This window comes from Herpailurus yagouaroundi, unplaced genomic scaffold, assembly GCF_014898765.1.
Source record: "Herpailurus yagouaroundi ecotype Mexico unplaced genomic scaffold, PumYag 166, whole genome shotgun sequence".
NCBI lineage: Eukaryota > Metazoa > Chordata > Mammalia > Carnivora > Felidae > Herpailurus > Herpailurus yagouaroundi.
The window spans coordinates 33,371,979-33,395,262 of NW_024412407.1; the positions used below are offsets into that span (position 1 = coordinate 33,371,979).

At 39.8% G+C, this 23,284-nt stretch overlaps 3 protein-coding genes across 6 annotated transcripts in view; 2 read left to right on the top strand and 1 right to left on the bottom strand.

The window, feature by feature from the left end:
• Nucleotides 1-2,852: 2,852 nt before the first annotated feature.
• Nucleotides 2,853-3,515, bottom strand: H2AJ (H2A.J histone). The gene has a single exon (XM_040488850.1). It carries the CDS (start codon nucleotides 3,410-3,412, stop codon nucleotides 3,023-3,025), a length of 390 nt encoding a protein of 129 aa, XP_040344784.1. The 5' UTR covers nucleotides 3,413-3,515; the 3' UTR covers nucleotides 2,853-3,022.
• Nucleotides 3,516-6,565: 3,050 nt separating this feature from the next.
• On the top strand, nucleotides 6,566-7,091 carry H4C16 (H4 histone 16). The gene has a single exon (XM_040488852.1). The coding sequence runs from the start codon at nucleotides 6,587-6,589 to the stop codon at nucleotides 6,896-6,898; it is 312 nt and encodes a 103-aa protein (XP_040344786.1). The 5' UTR covers nucleotides 6,566-6,586; the 3' UTR covers nucleotides 6,899-7,091.
• A 371-nt stretch (nucleotides 7,092-7,462) lies between these two features.
• GUCY2C (guanylate cyclase 2C) overlaps nucleotides 7,463-23,284 on the top strand; it is a 146,707-nt gene continuing 130,885 nt past the window's right edge. For 3 of the 4 annotated variants that reach the window (XM_040488845.1, XM_040488849.1, XM_040488848.1), the window contains exon 1: nucleotides 22,782-22,829. The gene's annotated coding sequence lies outside the window, so the exon portion shown is untranslated. Of the gene's footprint in view, nucleotides 7,678-22,781; nucleotides 22,830-23,284 lie in introns of those variants that run through there. The other variant, XM_040488846.1, reaches the window with a different exon arrangement.

The window sequence follows — 23,284 nt, forward strand, 5'->3', positions numbered from 1 at the left end:
ATTGATTTTGCAGTAAATGCATGCTTACTGCAAAGTAATGCAAAAAGTATGCATTTTTAACAGCCAATAAATTATTCAGGTTTAAAAAAACCCTTGAAAACAGAAATGGTGAGGGGCATCTGGGTGGCTCAGTTGGTTAAGCATAACCCTTGATTTCGGCTCAGGTAATGATCTCATGCTGGGCATGGGGCCTGCTTAAGATTCTCTCTCTCCCTCTTTCCCTGCCCCTTCCCTGCTGAGGTGCAGGTTTGTGTGCCCACTCTCTTATAAATGAATGAATGAATGAACGAACACACAAACAAATACATAAATTACAGAAATGGTGAGAGACTGATTGAGTCTTGCAGCAAGGGAAGTATTTGAGGGGAAACAATCCCTGGGGCAGTAGAGGTGGTGCAGGAAAGGGGGCACTGGTTGTACTTTTAGGCTTGACTGGCTTGCTCTTCATGTAACAGGGTTAGACAGACTCCTGTGAATCTTCAGAGGAACAAGAAAAATTGCTTTTTTCTTATAAATGTCTTGGTGGCCCTTGTTCTTGTTTTGCCACCATTTTGGTAATAACCTTTCAGATGCCTCAAATCTTTTACAAAATCAAGACTTAAATGTCGGGGCGCCTGGGTGGCTCAGTCGGTTGAGCTTCCGACTTCGGCCCAGGCCATGATCACACAGTTCGTGGGTTTGAGCCCCGCGTCAGGCTCTGTGCTGACCACTTGCTCACAGCCTGGAGCCTGCTTCGAATTCTGGGTCTCCCTCTCTTGCCCCTCTCCAACTCATTCTCTCTCTCTCTCTCTCTCTCAAAACTAAATAAACATTTAAAAAAAGACTTAAATGTCAAAACCAGCATTGGATATGTACACACTTTATATACATATGCCATATATATATATATACATATATATGTATATATATGTATATTATATATATATACACACTTTATATACATATGCCATATATACATATATATATATTATATATGTACACACTTTATATACATATTATATATATACATATATATGGCATATGTATATATATATGCCTATATATATATATATGTATATATATATATACACCCCAAAGTGGTAACACTGAGAACTATCCTAATGATTGTGTGCTAAAAAAACAAAACAAAACAAAACAAAAGCCTGTTACAGTTATACCCTAACCTATAAGGGTAACCCCAGATCTTGTAGGAAATCATACTTCTTTTAATTTATTCAGCACCTAATATGTGCCTCATACATATAGTAAATGAAATATCTCAGTCCTTAAAATTGGTATTATGACTGTTTTACACATGATGAAGCCTTCTGGATGGAAGGTAGGAGTGCAGTAAATAAATCGCTGTGGACATCTTGGCACCTGCCCATGGTACCCTTGGAGTCTATTCTCCTGGGGAATTAGGGGGCAATAATCTGCCTCCTAACAAAGATGTGTGTAGCCCTCAAAGTTGACCATGTCGGAGAAGTAATCCTGACCTTCATTTCCACAAGCAGCAGACAGACACAAGTATTAACGGAAGCTGAAGGGGATTCTTTTTCTGATATTAACATTTCTTTGTTCAATGTCCTGTCTTCAGTTACCAGGAAAAAGAAGTGAGCTCACAGAGAGTGGAAATCTAGTTGTCCTCATTCACAGCTGTACTCCCTCAATAAATACTGGGGAAGAAATAAAGTCAGTGTGGGAAAATGGGCCACACACTACCAAAATGAAGAAATATATATATATATGTTTTGTTTTGTTTTGTTTTTTTGAAAGGAAGACTGCAACTCTGACTCATAGGAAAGAGGACTCCAAAGATGTGAAATCTGAACTGGGATCCTACTTGTGGGCCTGGTGGGCCAGGATGAAGCTTGCAGAAAAGGGTAAGATGGAAGGGTCAGTTGAGGACAGAATAGGATGGCTAGGGTTTAAACTTTTAAATGTGGATTCCTGATCTGAGACGTGTTTCTTCTTGCACTTAAGTCATTTACCCTTACATTTTCACACATCCCATGTTTATTAAAGCATTACTGTACAATTAAGCAATGCAACCCCTAGAAGACTGTTGCGATGAGATCTTTACTCCATGCCAATGGGGGAACATAAAAGACTTCAAGCAAGTTACTTGTTGTTAGGAAGCAAAATCAAATTGATTACATTTCCAAAGGAGTATAATATGGTGGAGACAAGGCCATCGTGAGAAAATCATTTTAAAAGCTCCTAAGCATAAGCAACTCATGACTAAAGACACTGCACTGTTATGCAACATGAGTGTCAGGAGAACAAATTTACTCATGACTCATGCTTCTGTATTACACATCTTACTGGATGTTTCCTTCACCTTAAAGAAATGTGAACATAAGTGTGTGTATAAAAATACCTGCTATCCAAAGCATGTAAACACAACAGCTCGTAGGCTAAGAAAAATCTGTTGACATGGTGTCATCAGAACCACTCTTCCAAGACTGAGAGTTACTCCACCTTTTGAAAAGTATGGCCAGTAAGCCAACGTCCTGCCAGACACCAGCTAGCCCCTACTGCGTCTTCCGAATTGGGTCCTGAACAGCCGGGACAAGACAGAAGAGTTAAAGCCCTGGGAAAGAGGTGTAAAAATAATCCCCCTGCCGCAACCGCACCCTACTCTGCCTGTCTTTTGCATTAAGGCGAGTAGGGAGAGACCCTAACTCTGCCCAATTCCAAGCCAGTGGGTCCCTCCTGGTCTCCTTTATCCGCCCACAAAACGCCTCGAGGGTGCGGACCAAAGTAGCCCACAAAGCGGCTGAAGCCAACCCACCAGTACCTGCTCCAGAGGTCTCCCGGTTGCCCCCCGGGTCATCCGGAAGGTCCCCGAGACTACATAGCTCTCTCCACCACACAATTTTCACCGACTTTATTGGCCCTGGACTTGGCGGGCCCCTCGCCGCCCACCTCCCCACTAAATCCCGCCAGCCTTCCATGACATCGAGTATATTGAAAAATACTGCGGGCGGTTATGAAAAGAGCCTTTGCTGGGAAAGCCAGCTCCCCTGTGGTGGCGACAGGATCACTTGCTCTTCGCCTTTTGACTCTCCGTCTTCTTGGGCAGCAGCACGGCCTGGATGTTGGGCAGGACGCCGCCCTGAGCAATGGTGACTTTCCCCAACAGCTTGTTTAGCTCCTCGTCGTTGCGGATGGCGAGTTGCAGGTGGCGAGGGATTATTCTGGTCTTCTTGTTGTCACGAGCGGCATTGCCAGCCAACTCCAGGATCTCCGCTGTCAAGTACTCCAACACCGCCGCCAGGTACACGGGCGCCCCAGCGCCTACTCGCTCCGCGTAGTTACCTTTGCGCAGCAGTCTGTGTACTCGACCGACCGGGAACTGGAGGCCCGCGCGGGAGGATCGAGATTTGGCCTTTGCCCGCACTTTGCCGCCCTGCTTCCCACGACCAGACATGTTCACCTCTCGCCAAAAACTCCTGCCTGCGAAGCGAAACGCAGCAGTCCAGCTCTGAGCAAGTGAATGTGAAGTACTACACCGGAACTGCCTTTAAGACTTTGTGCTGACACTAGGCGGTGTCTTCTCATTGGGCTCAGCAACATCCTCAGTTCTATTGGCCGATGACAGGCAGGCTCCGCTTCCAACCAGCGCTCCTGGTTGAGGGACCGCCTTCTCCAGCTCTATCCAATCAAAAGAGCAAACTCCTAGTCCTCATTTACATAACCCCCCATATGAATACGCAGGACCGGACCGCTCTGCGTTTGGGGCCTTCGTTGAATTAAGTGCATCCTGAGAATTGAACGTGCAAGTTTGCTCCAAGGAACGTCTTAAGAATTAAGGAACCATGGTTAGAAACTGAAAAATCTGGAAGAGCTACTCTGTCTACAAGTACGAAGCACTCCAGCAAGAAATACTAAAAGCAATTGAGGACGCAAGGTGAGCCCTACTTTGCTATGCCCGGTAGGTGGATTTTCTCACCGTATACAGCATCCTAACCAGCTAATTATCTGACTCCAGACCCCGCGCTTGTGGGCAACACTGCCCCTCTGCCTGCCGTTTCTTTAAACATGCGCGCCTTGTATCCTGCAAACTCAGATGCTCCTGCTGTTACTCAACAGTGTGGGGAGCTGGCTCCAAAAGATGCCTCGGACTGAACTGACCATCTGAACTTTCTTAATCAGCCTAGATGACACTGGATCCCTGCGCAATTCTGCCATTCACAGGTTGCCAATCTTCGCTTCTAGGGACTGCGAAACTAGAGTGCTAGACTAGACGTGAATGCTTTCTTCAGAGACTGCAACAAGTTCGGTTAGCCAAAACCTAACATGTCTTGTCTTTGAGGTTATGAGCCTGAAAAGAGTCTCTGGATTCCAGGGAGAGGCCGCAGGAGCAGCACAGTTTCTGAAGCACAAAATCTTGGCCCTGGTTTTCTCCTTATTCATCACCGCGCTGCTGATCATGTTCTCAAGGAGACTGAGGGTCTCCTTGTAGAGGAGTCCGGAAATCAATATGGTCGCCTAAGACATTCTGGTGGCACTTGGTAGTTCCCTTTCCCAGTCCTCTGCTGCCCCTGTGGTGCTCCAGTCCTGAAAAGACTAAAAAGAATGGTAGCAACTGTACTTACCTAAATTGCAGAGCCATAGCATTTGGAACAAAATAAGTTTTTTTTTTTATAAGAAACTTTTTTAACAATTCACTGACATAATTTAACAATTATACAATTATACTATTTGTTTTAAGCACATTAAAATAAGCAACATTTTATGTGGATTATAGTATCCGTTTAAAAGTAAAACAAATTTACCCTCCCACCATCTTAATTAAAGATTTGATTGCAATGAAATCACATTTTTGCCTATTTCTGTACGTGTCCTAATTGCCTAGAACAATGATTAACCTATATATACATAGTAGACACTCAATAAATGTCTTTGAAGTTGAGAAGCAGTATACTGTTATGATTAAGTCATTCATTCTGGAGCCAAACTGCCTTGGTCCAAATCCTGGCTGTACCACTTACCAGTTGATAAGCTCTGTAGGTATCCCAAAGTGTGTAAAGATTAAATATGTTAGTAAGCATCCAACAACTGCTAGATAAACTGAATAATGGACAAACCTCCGGTGCATTTATTAACATGTTCTTGATATGAGTTTTGTAAATTTTGCCTGTATTAAGGGAAACTTTTAACAATTATTATTTTGAATATGTTTTCCTTTTATTCTTGTCAGCAAGAGGATTTCTAACTTGAAAATGTTCTAACTTTGATTTTTTAGTCTTAATAAAATATAAGTTAATCGACCAATTTACCATTATAAGAATCCCGATCTGTTCAAGATCTGATAGACTTTTCTTTCTTCCTGTCAAGGATTAAAGTCATGTAGTTCAATATGACTATTCAGGATTTTTTGCAGTCATACACACGGTATTCTCAGGACTCTTTTATCACTGACAATAAAAATGTGTTATGGAGATGGGTAAGGATGGGTAAATTATAAGCATTTATACCTATCGAAAAAATTACTATAAAGCTTTTTTTAGAAAGTTAAAGATTGGGGACAGGGAGTACAATTTACTACAATATTCCTTCCTCCAGATGTTAAGTGCCTGGGAAAGAGTTATGAATCATCCTCTAAATACTGCTGCCTTTTATCAATAAAACCTTTTGGGAGGACAGAGAGCCCTGTATCCTAGAGCGGTGAAACTACTGAGAGTTTCATTTTGTTCAGGGATTCTCTTAAGAAAAAGATTGAAAGCCTCCTGATGAGCTATTTGCAGTACAAATCACTCTTTAAAGCTACGATCATGGGCTGTATTATTTTAAGACCTCTGAATTTTAAAGTGGAAGATGTGAGAACCTAAAGTTTGAATGAAATAAGAAATTTATTTCAACTAAATAATCATAGAAATCGTTATTTGTTGAAAAGCAAAAGTGCGCGGGGTTGGGGAAGAGGGCAGAGGAGGCAGAATAATCTGTAAAGGGCGCACAAGCAGTGATAAGGGAAAGTCTGGGAGGGGGGAGGAGGGGATAAGATCTTTTTTGAAACAATTTTAATTCTTTCTTTGCGGGGGTCACAAATGAGAAAAAAGTATTAAAAAATCTCCTCTGCCTCCCACTAGTGACTTGAAAATGATCCACAGATGAAAAGGTGTAAAGCTAATTGCTTTGAAATCTAACAAGATATAATGCACTCCCGGCTACTATTTATTTTTCATATTAGTCTGGGAATGCTGTTATTAAAGTAAGCATTCCTAGAAATCGCGCGCGAGAATGGGTATAGGGGGGACACGGGAGGGAGGAGGTGGGGAGAGGAAGCCAGCGCGCATAAATCTGGCCTATTTTTATTCAAGCGTTGAGAAAACGAAATACCAATGAGTCTTTCCTCAATTTTACAGTAAAAGTACCAAAAAGCTTTCCCAAGAAAGCAAACAACGAAAGTCAACTCCTTCTGCTCACAGCTCCCTCCCTCATTTTGGGAGGGTGGAAAAAAAAAGTCCCTTCGCGCCTAGAGCTCCGCCCACTTGCTTGAGGTTTTCAAACAGGTCCGCCGCCAGGCAATATAAGGCTTGGTCTCCAGTCTCGTAACCCCTAACTTCTTGCTCTTCGGCTTTCAGGTTTTTGTACTGAAAGGATGTCTGGTCGCGGGAAAGGCGGCAAAGGGTTGGGAAAAGGAGGCGCCAAGCGCCACCGGAAGGTCTTACGGGACAACATCCAGGGTATTACGAAGCCCGCCATCCGCCGGCTGGCCCGCCGAGGGGGTGTCAAGCGCATTTCGGGACTCATCTATGAGGAGACCCGGGGAGTGCTTAAAGTATTTCTGGAGAACGTGATCCGCGATGCAGTGACTTACACGGAGCACGCCAAGCGCAAGACAGTCACGGCAATGGACGTGGTGTACGCGTTGAAACGCCAGGGCCGCACGTTGTATGGCTTCGGTGGCTGAGCAGTCCCGGCGGTTATCTCCACATTTCTAAAGGCCCTTTTAAGGGCCCCCAGGACGTCAAGAAAAGAGCGAACACTTTGCATTTACCGTGTGAATGTGGAATCTAGACGCAGATCGGTGCATTGGATGAAATGCACCAGCCCGGTGCCCTGAAAATACCTGTCCCGGAGGGTAGCTGCGGGTTGCAGGCGGCGGGCTTTGGGCTTCCGGGGGGAGGTGTGGGCGGTTAGTGCTTGCAGTAGGGGCCCAGCGCCGCTCGCATAGGATGTAGTCTGGGGAGTGCGGTACCGGGTGGAGACCTCGTTCTATGGTACACATACACACTGGGCTCCTGAGGTGACTTCGGGTTCCATTTGAGGGAAGGAGGCATCTCCACTGCAGAAAAACCACGTTTTAGATGTGGCGGTTGGCTTGTAAGCGGCCGAGGCCTCTGTCCCTGAGCCTATATACAGGATTCTATGCAAATTAGGGATAGTTGGTGCTGCCTCCGATTGGGTCTGGGGACCACGCGTCAGAGGGGACGGGTATTCGTCAGTGCGGCACGGTTGCCTGGCCCCTGAGAACGCGGAAGTACAGATAGCGCGGAAAGTGCTAAGTGCGGTTCTAGTGTGGCACGCAGTAGTGCCGCCTTCTGTGAATATTTTTTTTGCTGACGTTTGAGTAGGAGGTGACCCAGTGCCGACGCTGAATAAAGGCGGCCAAGCGCGGGCGAAGTCGAAGGCGGGGCCAAGGCTCGCGGCCTCGGCCAGTGGCCAGCTGCAGTTAGCGGCATGGAGCGGGTGAGCATCCCGGCCCGAATGCTTGGCGGTGGTGCTCTGACCCCTGGCCGTGGAGATCCAGGAGTTAGCCGGCAGTGCGGCCAGGGGTGCGGGGCGGCATCGTGCTGCTCTTCAGGAGGAGATAAGCCCTAGCTGTAGAGTAAAAGCCCTTTTCTGAGCCGTCGGCGGGGCTGTAGGTGGGAGATGGACGGAGGCCCGCGTTCTGATAAATTCGGTGGAAATGGTGGGGGCGAGGTAGCTGTGTAATCGCGGGTCCTGCCCAGTGATTCCGCGGTGTGGCCTGGAAACCCGGAGCAAGGGGCGGCTTGTTTGAGGGCGCTTTCCCCAGGCGACTGTAGGATCAGGACCCTGGGGACCCGTCTTTGTGCTGGCCGGCAGGGGCCGCCAGTGGGGCGAGGCGGGAACGGAGCTCACTTGGAAACATTTCTAGTATTCTCCAAGCGGAATCTGGCATTATACCAATTATTGGGGGTCAGGCGCTTTGGAACACTTTGTGTCCCATTACTGCGTTTGATTCCCCAGCAAACTTATGAAGTATTTATTGCTATTTTACAGATGAGGAAACTGATAATGGGGGAGTAAGAATTGGAGGCAAGAATTGAACCCAACCCTGTTAGATCCTGCACCCTTCGGCCTTACCTTTACATGACACTGCTTCTGCCATGGAGGCCTCTTGGCCCTATTTGCTGATATTTCACTTCTAAGTATTTTCCCCTACTCCATAAAGATTGAAGTGTGTTCGTGATTATGGTATTAATTAAATTTCTAGGGTACTGAGACAGTCCCAGAAGCTCAACTTTCTGTAATGCAAATGAAAAAACTGAGTTACTTAAAAGAAACAGCAAAGTCTGGCACACTTTGGTGCCTCTGTATTTGTTGACCGTGAAAGGGTGAATGTAAGTAGGTGGTAGATAGATAATGTACCTATTAGATCTCCAATTTAACATGAATCAAATATTAGGGTGAAGATTAGGACCCCAGTGGGTCATGGATATAAGTATTTGTATGGCAGTTCGATATATCTATTCCTTAAGTATTTAGCTTACTAGGAATTGATTTTTTTTTTTTTTTTTTGGCTTGTATTTTTGGTGATGGCCTTATTTCTTCCTAACTGCCTAGTAGAATTCACGTTCTCCCTTGGAGCATAGCTATTTTTGCTCATGTCTTATGCTCTTTATAAAATATAACCAAATTATTGGAGCACAGGAAATCTTTATATTTGTCTGTATGAGTCCTATGGTAGTACTAGCGGTCCTAAAGTAATCATGTTTTCCAAACCCAAACTGGGTCACATGATTTGAGAATACAATAAAGTATCTGAAATTGGAACTGAGATTTTTCTGAAGTTGACTAATAAAATGCCTTACTGCAGGGGCCTCTGGGTGGCTCAGTTAAGCCGCCAACTTCCGCTCAGGTCATGATCTCACAGTTCATGAGTTTGAGCCCCGCATTGGGCTCTGTGCTGACAGCTCAGAGCCTGGAGCCTGCTTCGGATTCTGTGTCTCCCTCTCTCTCTCTCTCTCTCTCCCTCTCCCCTGGCTCACACACTCTCTCTCCCTCTCAAAAGTAAATAAAACATTAAAAAATTAAAATGCCTACTACAAATGTTTGTTAAAGAACTTAAAACTTCTCTGTAATGCCTCCCTTAAATGTGAACGGGATGCTGTTGAAATTAGCAAAGTGATCTCTTCTGATTTTTGAACATTTAATGCCTCCTTTGTTCCAAGTACTGTTAAGTTTTGAAGATTCAGAGATAAATAAGCACGTGTCTGCTATCAAGAAGCTTCTATTTTCTGAGTAGACATCGGGAGGGTGGTACACGTGTGGTTTACTCTAATAGAGGGGCATGAATGAGGTGCTGTTGGTGCACAGAACAAATTTTGTCAGGTGTAGGGCTGTCTTCAAAGGTCAGATGGTATTAGAAGGGGAATGCCACACCAAGCTTAGGGAACAAATGTCATGAACAAAGGTCACAGTAGTTCCCAGGCCTGGTGTATTGGGGACCTCCTACTGTTGGATATTTCATTGGTCCTGTGTACTAATCTCTGTGTATTTGTTTAACTGTATTGATAATATTAATTAGAATGTACACTTAAATAGCACTTTATACATTTCAGAAAGCTTTCATATAAGGAGGCAACCTGATAAGTACGGAAAACCCTGGACAGGAAATTGGGTCTTAGATTGTAATTGTGATCTTGTTGCCAAATATCAGTGTGACGTTTGATTATTTGGCTTCTCAAGGCTTTGTCTCCTCTTATGCTGGAGTAATACTCAGCCCAGACACATGAGTGTGGAGACAAGCTGACTGTTGTGCCTGGTTTCCCTTCTGATCAGCCAGTGACTATTACCCGTAACCATTTGTTAAATACTTTAAATATCACTCAATTTCTAAGCTCTCTTTTTTGTTCTGGAAACCTTTCATTTTTCATGCATCTAATGTTATCATAGCTATTATTGCTAGTATTCTACATTCAGAAACACTTATTTCCAAGTCTTTTATTTGTAAGCACAAATAAGTAAGCACAAATATGTGTATAAGTAAGAATTTAAAAGTGGGATATAAAACTACATAGAGCACAATATTGATACAGTAAAACACTACAATTAATCTTTCCCTTTACCAACATGTTAACGGTAGTTATTAATGAATACAGGTTTATGATTATTTTAATTTTCATCTTTAGATATTGCTGTATTTTCTGAGTTTTCTACAAGTATAAATACTTTAATAATGAAATCAATATTTTTAAGTATTTTACTTTGAAATGAATTTTCACAAGCATGATATGACCAGAGGATTAATGGGAAGGTTATATAGTGCATATGGAAAGGATACATATACACATGCACATGTGTATGTGTATATTACAAGTGGGAAGAATGTATCATTGACACTACTCTACTATATATGATATTATCTATAGGTTATATATACCTTCCCAAAATAGCTTTGTCTGTATCTCTTACATTTCACATGTAAGGGGTAAGGGTGTAAAGGGATTTCATTTCCTCAATTAGACCTGCCAACTGTTTCTTTGAAAGAAGAGTCCCTGATTTATAGTGGGAGACCCAGAAGGGAGATAAGGATTCTATAGGTAATCATTAACATTTAAATTCTTCCAGGGAATTGTCTTGCTTAAATATTTGATGAAATACGATTTTTGCAGTGGTTTCTAAATTCAGTGGTCAGAGAAAGAAAGTAATTTGGTTACATTCCAGGTTGTGGCCCAAAGGTAATAACTGCTGCCATCCCTTCTCTCAGCTTTACCATCTGTGTCCATTCTCTTTTCTCTTGCTTAGGTGGCTGCAGGCAAAACAGTCTAGTGCCTGTGGATATGTCTGTCCAGAATAGGAGATTAATTCTCTTCATTCAGTCTCCCCTAAGGAAGGAGGAGAAAAGAGCTGTCAAATGCCTCTCTGGACTGATAACTCATAGCTGTGATTACCCTTATCTTCCCACGGAAGTAGCAGCTCATGGCAGTGGAACTGATTCTGCCTCCTTTTAGTAAGCCTGGAAAGGCAATGTCTGATTGCAATTCTGTCTTTAGAATTTGAGGTACATGATGCCTCTTTATCCACAGCTTGGACTCTAGGTATGAATTCTGGGACAACAAAAGAAGATTCACCCAACATCTGACATCCTCATAAATACTATAATCCACAGATAATTTCTGTTCATAATATGTGTATCTTTAAATATTTTCCATTGGCTCTTATGTCTATATTGGCGGTATCTCTCCCATCCCAGTTTGTGTTTGGAATTGTTTGATGAACCCCGTATACATATTTATGTCTATGTGGAGCTTCTTGAAGGATCCTGGATAACTGCTCCATTTCCTACCCTCAAATGTAACTGGTTTATTGAATATTCTCAACTCAGGAGACAAATGTGAAAACTTCATCCATTCTCTATCAGATCTCTCCTTTAACCTCATGATATCTTGAAAAGATTCCATTATGTTTTGGTCACTGTCTCAGTTACTAAAAGTCAAATCTACTTAAAGTTTCAATCTCTTATTCAGTATAAAAAACTTTTCCTTCCTCCATGGCTGACTAGCTCTAAGCTCAATAGATGTGGAGTGGGGAGAGGATGGTTTGTACTTTCACTTCCCACTATAAAACCTGGCATCCAGAGGGGCCCCTTGTCATGAGCCTAGAGCAACGGGAAAATTTCAGGAAGCATCATGCCACATGTAGTAGCTTTGGGTAAGTCCCTTAACAAATCTGAGTTTCACTTTCCACATCTATAACATGGCAATAACAGCTCTCAGGATTTTATGACGGTTAAAAGGGATAATATAGGCAATATATGGCAGGTTGCCTGACACTTATTATACATTTACTAAATGTTGGATGTTACCATTATGATGATAAACACCTACTCATTCCCATCCCTTAACCAATGACTTGTGTCCTTTTAGGCCTGACCTTGTTTGGAAGTTCTGATTAGCTTATGAGGGACTGAAAGTAAAATCTGTTCCTCTCTGACACCTTTTTGATTCCTCTTTAATTTTCCCTAAATCACTGTAGAAATATTTATTTCATTTTGGACCTCTTTATATTTTCAAAGCAAAATCTATTATTTCATCTATTCCTTAAAACACCTCTTTAAGGCTAGTGTGCAAGTGTCACTCTTGTTTTTTGTAGTTTGGCAGACTCATGTCCCTTGAATAATTATTCAAATTGCTGTAGCCAGTTAGTGGTAACATTATGCCTAAAACCCAGGCTGCATGACCTCTGCTTCCCAAAAGATATAAATGCCACATATTTATACTAGTGTCCCATATACTTCTATATTTGTGATTAGATGTTTCCACTCTGTAAATGTTGATGGGACATACTCAGATTAGGTCAGGAATGTAATTGTATACTGGTGTTTGATAAGAATTCTAGGAGTGAGTGATAATGTATAGATAGTATAATGACCTCATAATTGTTAATGTGGTTGAAGATTAGGCATTATAAAAGTTGAAGCCCTTCTGAGTTTTGAACAGCATGAGTTCATTGTTAATAAATTATGCCTAACCTTTACTGTAACAAATTTAAAGACAGTATTAAGAAAAACTAGCAATCTTGCTACCCGACGGAACTATTTTCATTTTTCATCAGTACCTTTGTGATGATAATTTTAAGTGTCAACTTGATAGGGTCAAGAAATTTGACCAAATGTTATTTTAGATGTTTCTGTGAGGATGATTTTTTTGTGGATGAGATTAGCATTTTTTTTTAAATTTTTTTTTTCAACGTTTATTTATTTTTGGGACAGAGAGAGACAGAGCATGAACGGGGGAGGGGCAGAGAGAGAGGGAGACACAGAATCAGAAACAGGCTCCAGGCTCCAAGCCATCAGCCCAGAGCCTGACGCGGGGCTCGAACTCACGGACCGTGAGATCGTGACCTGGCTGAAGTCGGACGCTGAACCGACTGCGCCACCCAGGCGCCCCGAGATTAGCATTTAAATCAGTAGACTTTGCCCATAATGTGGACAATCACTTGAAGGTCTTAATAGAACAAAGACTGCCTGAATTCTGCCAGCAGACAGGTCTTTGAGCTTGAACTGCAACATCAGACCTTCTTGAGTCTCCAGTCTGCTGGCCGACCCTTAAGATTTTGAACATGCCAGCCTGCATAATCATGTAAGCCAGTTTCTTAAAATAAATTTCTCTCTCTCTCTCTCTCTAATTTATAATATAATATAATATAATATAATATAATATAATATAATATAATATAAATGTATGATATTATATATTACATTATAATAATTTATAATGTAATATATATTTATAATATATAAATTTCATAATATATATACTTTTTACATATAACCTCTCTCTCTCTCTCTATATATATATATATATGGATAGACAAAATTTGTCTTTGTATATGCGTGTGTGTGTGTGTGTGTGTGTGTGTGTGTGTGTGTACATATATATTCTATGGGTTCTGTTCCTCTGGAGAATCTTGACTAATACAACCTAATATGTTGTCATATTTACACATGTTTTACTATGAGTTAGCATACTATTTTGCATTTTTCTTCTTCTCTTAACTTATACCTATATGTAAAGTTACATGGGTAAATAACGATATCTGTAAATTACCTTAATCTATGTACAAATGTTTTTCTCCACTGTCTTTTTCTCTTTACCCTAAATACGTATTATTATATATATGATATATATGATAAATATATATATTATATATAAATATATATATTATATATAAAAAATATATATATATATATTATGTATATTTCTCCATCTCCTTTGTCCTCAACCTGACTTCCCTCTAAACCTAACCTTGGATCTTTTCCTGCACTTAAATGCCAAGTGTTCTGAGATACAGTCTATATTGATTGCCTCAACTTCTTCAAATCACTACTTAACCAAATTTAAAGACCTTCACCCTCACACTATACTGAAACTTCTCTTAGGTTATCAATCAGCTAATTATAAAAATCCAATTTTGTAACTTTTTTCTTATTATAAAAGCAGTGCTTATTTAATAGGGAAACAATAGGATATAGAGAAAAAGCAAAGGAAACACATTTATTTTTTAAAGGAAACACATTTTTAAAAACTCTCCTGAGTCCTGCCTTCAGAGGTCATCACTGTCAACGTTTTAGTTTATATTATAGTATTATGTGCAAATATTATATTCACATGTAACTGTATTATATTTGGGGGTACTTTTAAACATAAACAATCAGAAAATCAGAATGATAGCATATATATTAGTTTAATATTTGCTTTTTAAACTTGTCAACATATCAAGAATATTTTCCATTAACTGTTTTTCCACATGACTTTTATTAGATGTTGTACAAACACACCATGATTTATTTAACCAATTTCTCACCATTTGACATTTTGTTTGTTTCCTTTGGGAGCTATTATAAATAATGCTGCAAAAAATATTGTTGCACATAAATCGTATGAACATATCTGATTATTTACTTAAATATATTCCTATAGGTAGAATTTCTAGGTGAAGAAAAATGCACGACTTTTGAAATATGTGGCTCCCTGCCATGGAGAAATACTACACCCCTTTGAAACTCTCCCATATCTAAATGGGAGATTTAGAAGTGCCCATTTCTCCACGCTCTTATCAACCCTGAATAGTATCATATTTTTAGAACTACCATTGTTTCGTATGAAAAATGGTATTCTGCTTTTTCATCTGAAAAAGATGCAAAATATGTCTCGGTAAGTATTTGTTGGATTAATAAATGAATTATTATGGAAAGATTGACTACTTGTTCAGATAGCAATAGGTCATTTGGATTTTCTTTTTTGTGAATTTTCAGTGTTTGTTGTCTACCCTTTCATTTCCAATATGAATGTTAGTGTTTTTGAAATCACTTTAAAGAATCATTTTACATATTAGAAATATGATCACTGGTATACCAATTTTTTCATCTATATTTTTCCAATTTCTCCTTTTCCTTTTTATTTTAATTTTTTTTTAATTTTTTTTTTTAACGTTTATTTATTTTTGGGACAGAGAGAGACAGAGCATGAACAGGGGAGGGGCAGAGAGAGAGGGAGACACAGAATCGGAAACAGGCTCCAGGCTCTGAGCCATCAGCCCAGAGTCCGACGCGGGGCTCGAACTCCCGGACCGCGAGATCGTGACCTGGCTGAAGTCGGACGCTTAACCGACTGCGCCACCCAGGCGCCCCTTTATTTTAATTTTTTAAATGTTTATTTATTTTGAGAGACAGAGAGAGAGTGAGAGCACAAACAGGGGAGGGACAGAGACAGAGACAGAGAATCCCAAGCAGGCTCCAAAATGTCTGTGCAGAGCTCAATCTCATCAATTGTGAGGTCATGACCTGAGCTGAAATCAAGAGTCGGACACAACTGACTGAGCCACCTAAGCACCCCTTTATTTTAGTTTTGAAGAAAACCAAAATTTGAACATACTTATAGACTTTAAAAATTACACAGTTTTAACTAAAAAGCCATAAGACCTGAAACATGATATTGAGTTATGTGAATATAATAAAATAAATATTGGTTAGTGTTTTGACCTCAGAATTCAATAAAATATTTGCCCTTCCAAATAGCAAATTATGTGTTTGATTTGAGTAGGTGTGGGGGTCTTAGAACATTTAATCTTGCAAAAGGGATAAAGGGAAAGGTGGAACATTTCAGGGAGTCACATCAAAAATCTTATTTTTCCATGTGGCTATGTAATCGTGACGAAAGGAAGAGTAGGTGTGCCTGAGAAGCAGGGGAATGGAATGCTTTGGTTTGCTTTGCCTGTAGCATTTTGCACAGTTAACAATTGTCTTTTTCTGGAAACATGAGTCTTTTGTCTTTCACAACCATGTTAGTATTCTCTACTTTTGTGCAATCTCTTTTATTATCTTTATTTCCTCGCTCGTCTTTTCAAATGCGAGTGTTTTTCAACATTCCATCCATCTTGTCTTCTTTTATCTGGTTTAAATGGGTAATATTATTCACAAGTGCATTTTCCAAATTAGCACATTATTTTCTTCCTCCAAACTGCCCCTTATGATAAATTATAACTGTGAATAACATTTTCTATTACAAATGTTGATACTGAACAAATCCAAAACATTTAGAGGCTTATTAATGCAATACAAAATAATTCCTTACTATTATGATAGTCCGATGAGGACGGGTATCCTTGATCAGAAGAAAGCATTCTTTCCTGACTAGATTCAGGTGTGTATGTATGCTTCATTTTTAGTCGAGTGAAGCTGTAGGAAAATCAAAAATGTTCTTTAACACTGATCTGTCTTCTCACCTAAGTAAAACAGAACTTCATGGGACGTGGCTAAATAATGAAGAATAATACTTGTGCATATTGACTCAAGAAATTTCTTCTAGGGGCACCTGAATGGTGCAGTTGGTTGAGAGACCAACTCTTGGTTTCATCTCAGGTCATGATCTCCTGGTTCCTGAGATCAAGCCCCGCCCCAGACTCTGTGCTGATGGCAGCGAGCCTGCTCTCGCTCTCTCTCTCTCTCTGCCCTTCCCCTGCTAGTGTTCTCTCTCTCTCTCTTTGAGATAAATAAACTTTAAATAAATAAATACTAAAAAAATAAGAAATTTCCTCTAAAACAAAGAGGTGTTTGTTCATGGGCAGATTGTTTATGGGAAATCTTAAAAGAAGACTTGTGGCTTATAAGTGGAGTCAATGGAGGTACTACAGCCATACAATTTTGGGGGGTAATGCCATGAAATCTGCAGAGGTCTAGGATGAAGCTGTTCAATATAGTACGATTAAAGCTTTGTTTTTTATGAGAGGCTTACTGAAAAATCAAAAAGCAAACTTGAAGACCTGATGATACAGGTTATATGACCACTGTATAATTTACCAAATTTATATTCCACTAGGGAATTCATCCCTGCCATTGCCAACATGCCTAAGTACTTAATCCTTTGGAATATTTAAAGACAGAACTGATAGAATATCAAAAAATAAACCTTTAATGTATATCTATCTAAAAATAAATTATTTAGAAAACTGTGGGGAGACTTATGATTATTGTTAGGAAAATAGTTCCTGATAATGAAATAATGCCATTGTTATGATGTTTCATTGCCATATACCACTGCGGAAACTGCACTGCAGTGTTCAGGTCTGGGAAAATCCCAGGTACTGACTCAGAGGAAGAGAAGAAGGGGTGGGGCTATCATTCTTGCAATACATTATAATTTACACACTGATTGTGCATTTCATGTGTGGCAAGCATGATCTTAGACTCCAGGGAAACAAAGTCACGGGTCTCAGGGTCTGTAACATTATATATTATAAAAATGAGTACTTACTAAACTGTTTTATAAATATGACTCCAGAAATATGAAAAAAAGTACATCTATTCAGAAGCACAAAGCATAATAAATTTTGCTGGGAAGAGTGAGGAAAAATATTCTAGAGGATATGTACTCTGTCTCCAATCTAGTCTCCAATGGTGGGACCTGAGCGACTGGACTAGTACAGGAAAAGACTATATCATGACGGTTAAGAAATTTGGGTTTTCAGCTGAAATAATTTGCAAGTTATTTATGAATCATCAGAGAGGGTCTTCTAGTCAAATGTGTATTTTAAAAAGATCCTTTGGGAAGCAATCACAAGTGAATTTGAGAGTGTCAAGATGGGAGGTTACTGCAGTAAATATGATGTCATCACCCAAGAGAAAGGTAAGAACCAGGGAAGGAAGGGTGGAAAATGGATGCGAAAGGGTAAATTAATGCTACATTAACAAGCTAGATTTGACTGGACCTGGTGATAGTCAGGTAAAGGTGGTGAAGAGATGGTAGAGGGATTCTCACACTTGGCAGGGCACCCCTGGTGGTACCATTCACAAGGTGAAGTGGGTGGAGCAAAGGCAGGAGAGCAGATTAGACAAAGGCTGAGGGCCTGGAGGATGAGTTCACTTGATAGCACAACAGTCCCCAGACTCCTGATGCACAGTCATCAACGAGGGGCTGAAAAGGGAAGACAGGGACTACGACATACGGTTGTATCTGAGGACATTCATTTTCTGCTTTGTGATGCTTCTCTCATGAATAATTTTTTTTTATTTTTCAATATATGAAATTTATTGTCAAATTGGTTTCCATACAGCACCCAGTGCTCATCCCAAAAGATGCCCTCTTCAATACCAATCACCTACCCTCCCCTCCCTCCCACCCCCCATCAACCCTCAGTTTGTTCTCAGTTTTTAAGAGTCTCTTATGCTTTGGCTCTCTCTCATGAAAAATTTTAAACTGAAATGGCCTGATAACTATCCACATGTTAAATATCTAAGGAGACTTATCAAAGAACAGTTGTAACTTTTGTATGTATTCGGAGGTGTTTCAATGTATTTGCCAAACAATTTTACTGCTTCTAGTATATATCACATGAGCCAGGTTTTTGGTCAGTTGTCTGTAAGTTTTTAGTAAAATAAAATACATATTGATTGATTGTATCAAATCTTGGAAAATAATATAAAATATGTCAATAACTTTAAGTGATCATGGTAATAACATACAGTTTTTCACATTTTACTAAAAATAAAAATTACTTTATTCAAGAGTTAAAACATCATCACTTAAGTTGTATCTTTCATGTATTTTTTTTTTTTGTTCCTTAGTACTTTGTTCATTGAATAGAATCTGGCAAATTTCTTTTCTATTTTATTTTCTTCCTCTGTTATTTTTAATATTTCAATGATAGTTTTTACACAGTCTATCATCTTTTTCCAGTTCTTTCAGAGATTTTGATCCAAGTTTTAAGTATTCTCTCTGTGTCTCAAGGCCTTTTGCTACTTAATAAACTCCTTTAATATATATGAGCCACCAACACTTGACCTTTAAATAAATCCTCAAAAGTATCATTTATAGACAAGGCAAAAGTACAAAAGCTAGAGATCATTTCATGGTGTGAAATAATCACATTATATTGCATATCTTAGCTTATGGCTACCTTTATATATCTTGTAATATCTGGAAGAAAAGTCTCCAAGCCTGAGAAAGCTGTCAGTGGTCCTTTCTTGACTGACTATAACAAGGGCTTGACTGAACACGGCAGGAAGTGGATCTGTGGAGGATGGTGGACTTGCATGTGGCCTCCACTGTGGACTCTATGGCCATCACCAACCAACAGTTTGGTGCTCTGACTAGAAAGAAGGATAAGAAGGATCTATGGTTCTGGTTGGTGCCTCATCTGATGATGGTGGCAAGTGGAATCCCAGACAATGATAGCAGAATCTAATCTTTCAGAAAAAAAAAAAAATATTCTTGGGGCGAAAAATCCATTTTTATCTCTATTATATATGTGATCTCTACTATATATGTTATCTCTATTATAACAGATTTAGATAACTTGAACAGTCTTCAATAATTTAAGAAAAAGTATGTATTTAATCTCATTAGTATTCACATGCCTTGTTATAGTGTTGATATTCTATGCAATTAATGTTACTATTATTACTCCATTAATTTCAGTCTGTTTGCTAGCTATTTTCTAGAAGTCCTCATGCAAGTTACAATTTAGTTGGAAAGACAGAAAAAAAACCACGTTACCAAACATAAATATATACAATTGTGATAAATGTTATGAAGGAGATAAGGGATGTAATAAAGACTATTTCCTGGTGGACTTAGGGAGCTAACTTAGAGTGGTTAGGGACTTCTCATGGATATAGCAGTTAAGCCTAGTGCTAAAGAACAGAAATGAGACGTAAGGGGAAAGAATGTGGCACATCTAAGAAGGAGTGGAAGCTGGTGTGGCTAAGCCGCCACGAAGGAGGGAGAGAGTGGGACAGGATGAGGCTGGAGAGGGTGGCACACCAGCTCCAAAAAGATTGGGGGTTTTCTTGTAAGTGTAATTGAAAATCAATAAAAGATTTTAATCTAGAAAGCGCATGTTCCATTTTACCCTTTATAAAGATAGTTGTACCGTATAGAGAACAAAGCCTAGCTGAAATGCATCCAAAGTACTACTTAGAGGAAAATTTATAGGCTGAAATATTTATACATCAGTTTCTTCATGAGAAAAAAGAGTGACAATTAATGAGCTAAGTATTCAACTTAAAATATTAGGAAAAATGGAATTAATCCAAAGAAAGTATAATAAAAGATTTTTTAATTTTAATTTCAATGTAGTTAATATACAGTGCAAAATTAGTTTCAGGTGTACAATATAGTGATTCAACACTTCCATACAACACATGATGCTCATCATAAGTGCCTTTCTTAACCCCCATTACCTATTTCACCTCCTCTCCCCATCTCCCTTCTAGTAACCATCAGTTTGTTCTCTATAGTTAACAGTTTGTTTTTTGGTTTGTCTCTTGTTTTTTCTTTGTTTCTATTGTTCCTTTTTTAAAAAAAATTTTAATGTTTATTTATTTTTTTAAATATAATTTGTTGTCAAATTGGCTAACATACAGTCTGTAAAGTGTGCTCTTGGTTTTGGGGGTGGACTCCTGTGGTTCATCACTTACATACAACACCCGGTGCTCATCCCAGCAAGTGCTCTCCTCAATGCCCATCACCCATTTTCCCCTCTCCACACCCCCCCCCCCCCGTCAGCCCTCAGTTTGTTCTCTGCATTTAAGAGTCTCTTATGGTTTGCCTCCCTCCCTCTCTGTTTGTAACTATTTTTTTTACCCTTACCTTCCCCCATGGTCTTCTGGTAAGTTTCTTAAGATCCACATATGAGTGAAAACATGTGATATCTGTCTTTCTCTGACTGACTTATTTAGTTAGCATAATACCTTCCAGTCCATCCACATTGCTGCAAATGGCATGATTTCATTCTTTCTCATTGCCAAGTAGTATTCCATTGTATATATAAACCACATCTTTATCCATTCATCAGTTGATGGACATTTAGCCTTTTTCCATAATTTGGCTATTGTTGAAAGCGCTGCTATAAACATTGGGGTACATATGCTCCTATGAATCAGCACTCCTGTATCCTTAGGATAAATTCCTAGTAGTGATATTACTGGGTCGTAGGGTAGTTCTAATTTTAATTTTTTGAGGAACCTCACACTGTTTTCCAGAACTGCTGCACAAGTTCGAATTCCTACCAACAGTGCTAGAGGGTTCCGTTTCTCCACATCCTCACCAGCATCTGTTTTCCTGAGTTGTTAATTTTAGCCACTCTGGCCTGTGTGAGGTGGTATCTCAGTGTGGTTTTGATTTGTATTTCCCTGATGATGAGTAATGTTGAGCATCTTTTCATGTGTCTGTTGGCCATCTGGATGTCTTTGGAAAAGTTTCTATTCATGTCTTCTGCCCATTTCTTCACTGGATTATTTGTTTTTCAGGTGTTGATTCTTTATAGATTTTGGATACTAACCCTTTATCCAATATGTCACTTGCAAATATCTTTTCCCATTCCATGTTGCTTTTTAGTTTTGTTGATTGTTTCCTTTGCAGTGCAGAAGCTTTTTATCTTGATGAGGTCCCAGTAGTTCACTTTTGCTTTTAATTCCCTTGCCTTGGGAGATGTGTCAAGCAAGAAATTGCTGCGGCTGAAGTCAAAGAGGTTGTTGCCTGCTTCCTGCTCTAGGGTTTTGATAGTTTCCTGTCTCACATTTAGGTCTTTCATCTATTTTGAGTTTATTTTTGTGAATGGTGTAAGAAAGTGGTCTAGTTTCATTCTTCTGCATGTTGCTGTCCAGTTCCCCCACCACTATTTGCTAAAGAGACTTTTTTTCCATTGGATACTCTTTCCTGCTTTGTCAAAGATTAGTTGGCCATACATTTATGGGTCCAATGCTGGGTTCTCTATTCTGTTCCATTGGTCTATGTGTCATTTTTGTGCCAATACCATACTGTCTTGATGATTACAGCTTTGTAGTAGAGGCTACAGTCTGGGATTGTGATGCCTCCCACTTTGGTTTTCTTATGTTTATTTTATTTTTGAGAGAGACAGAGCATGAGCAGGGGAGGAGCAGAGAGAGAGGAAGACACAGAATCCAAAGCAGGTTCCAGGCTCTGAGCTGTCAGCACAGAACCTGACACAAGGCTTGAACCCATGAACCATGAGATCATGTCCTAAGCCAACTTAACAGACTGAGCCACACAGGTGCCCCTGTTTGTATTGTTTCTTAAACTCCACATATGAGTGAAATCACATGGTATTTGTCTTTCTCTGACTGACTTTTTTCACATAACATTATACCCTCTAGATTTATTCATATTATTACAAATGGCAAGATTTCATTCCTTTTTATGACTAAGTAATATTCCATTACACACACACACACACACACACACGCGCACACACACACACACACACACACACACACACACACACCATGTCTTCTTTATTCATTCATCTATTGATGGACACTTGGCTGCTCCATAATTTGGCTATAATGCTGCAATAAACATGGGGTGCACATATCTTTTCAAATTAGTGTTTTTGCATTCTTTGGGTAAATATCCAGTACTGGAATAACTGGATCATATGGTAATATTTTTTTAATAAAGTTTATTTATTTTTGAAAGTGAAGGAGAGAGAGAGGATCCTAAGCAGGCTCTGCACTGTCAACACAGAGCCTGATGTGGGGCTCGAACACACAAACCGCGAGATCGTGGCTTGAGCCGAAATCAGGTGTTGGACACTCATCCATCTGAGCCACCCAGGCGACCCTGTATCATGTGGTAAGTCTACTTTTAGTTTTTTGAGGAACTTCTATACTGTTTTCCAGAGTGGCTGTATCAGTTTGCAGTCCTACCAGTAGCACACGAGTGTTCCTTTTTCCCCACATCCTTGCCAACACTTCTTTCTTGTCTTCTTGATTTTAGCCATTCTAACACGTGTCTGGTGATATCTCATTGTGGTTTAGACTTGTATTTCCCTGATGATGAGTGACATCGAGCATCTTTTCATGTGTCTGTTGGTCACCTATATGTCTTCTTTAGAGAAATGTCTGTTCACATCTTTGGCCCATTTAATTGGATTATTTGGTTTTTTCTGGTGTTGAGCTGATAAGTTCTTTATATATTTTGGATACTAAACTTTTATCAAATATGTCATTTGACTGCCTACTCTTTTCTAAGGATGGTTTACAAAAATCCTATGAAGTAGATGCTATTTTTATTTAGAAAACTAAGCA

Coding starts and splice junctions, on each gene's coding strand:
- H2AJ (XM_040488850.1), bottom strand. CDS start 3,412: ATGTCTGGTCGTGGGAAGCAGGGCGGCAAAGTGCGGGCAAAGGCCAAA.
- H4C16 (XM_040488852.1), top strand. CDS start 6,587: ATGTCTGGTCGCGGGAAAGGCGGCAAAGGGTTGGGAAAAGGAGGCGCC.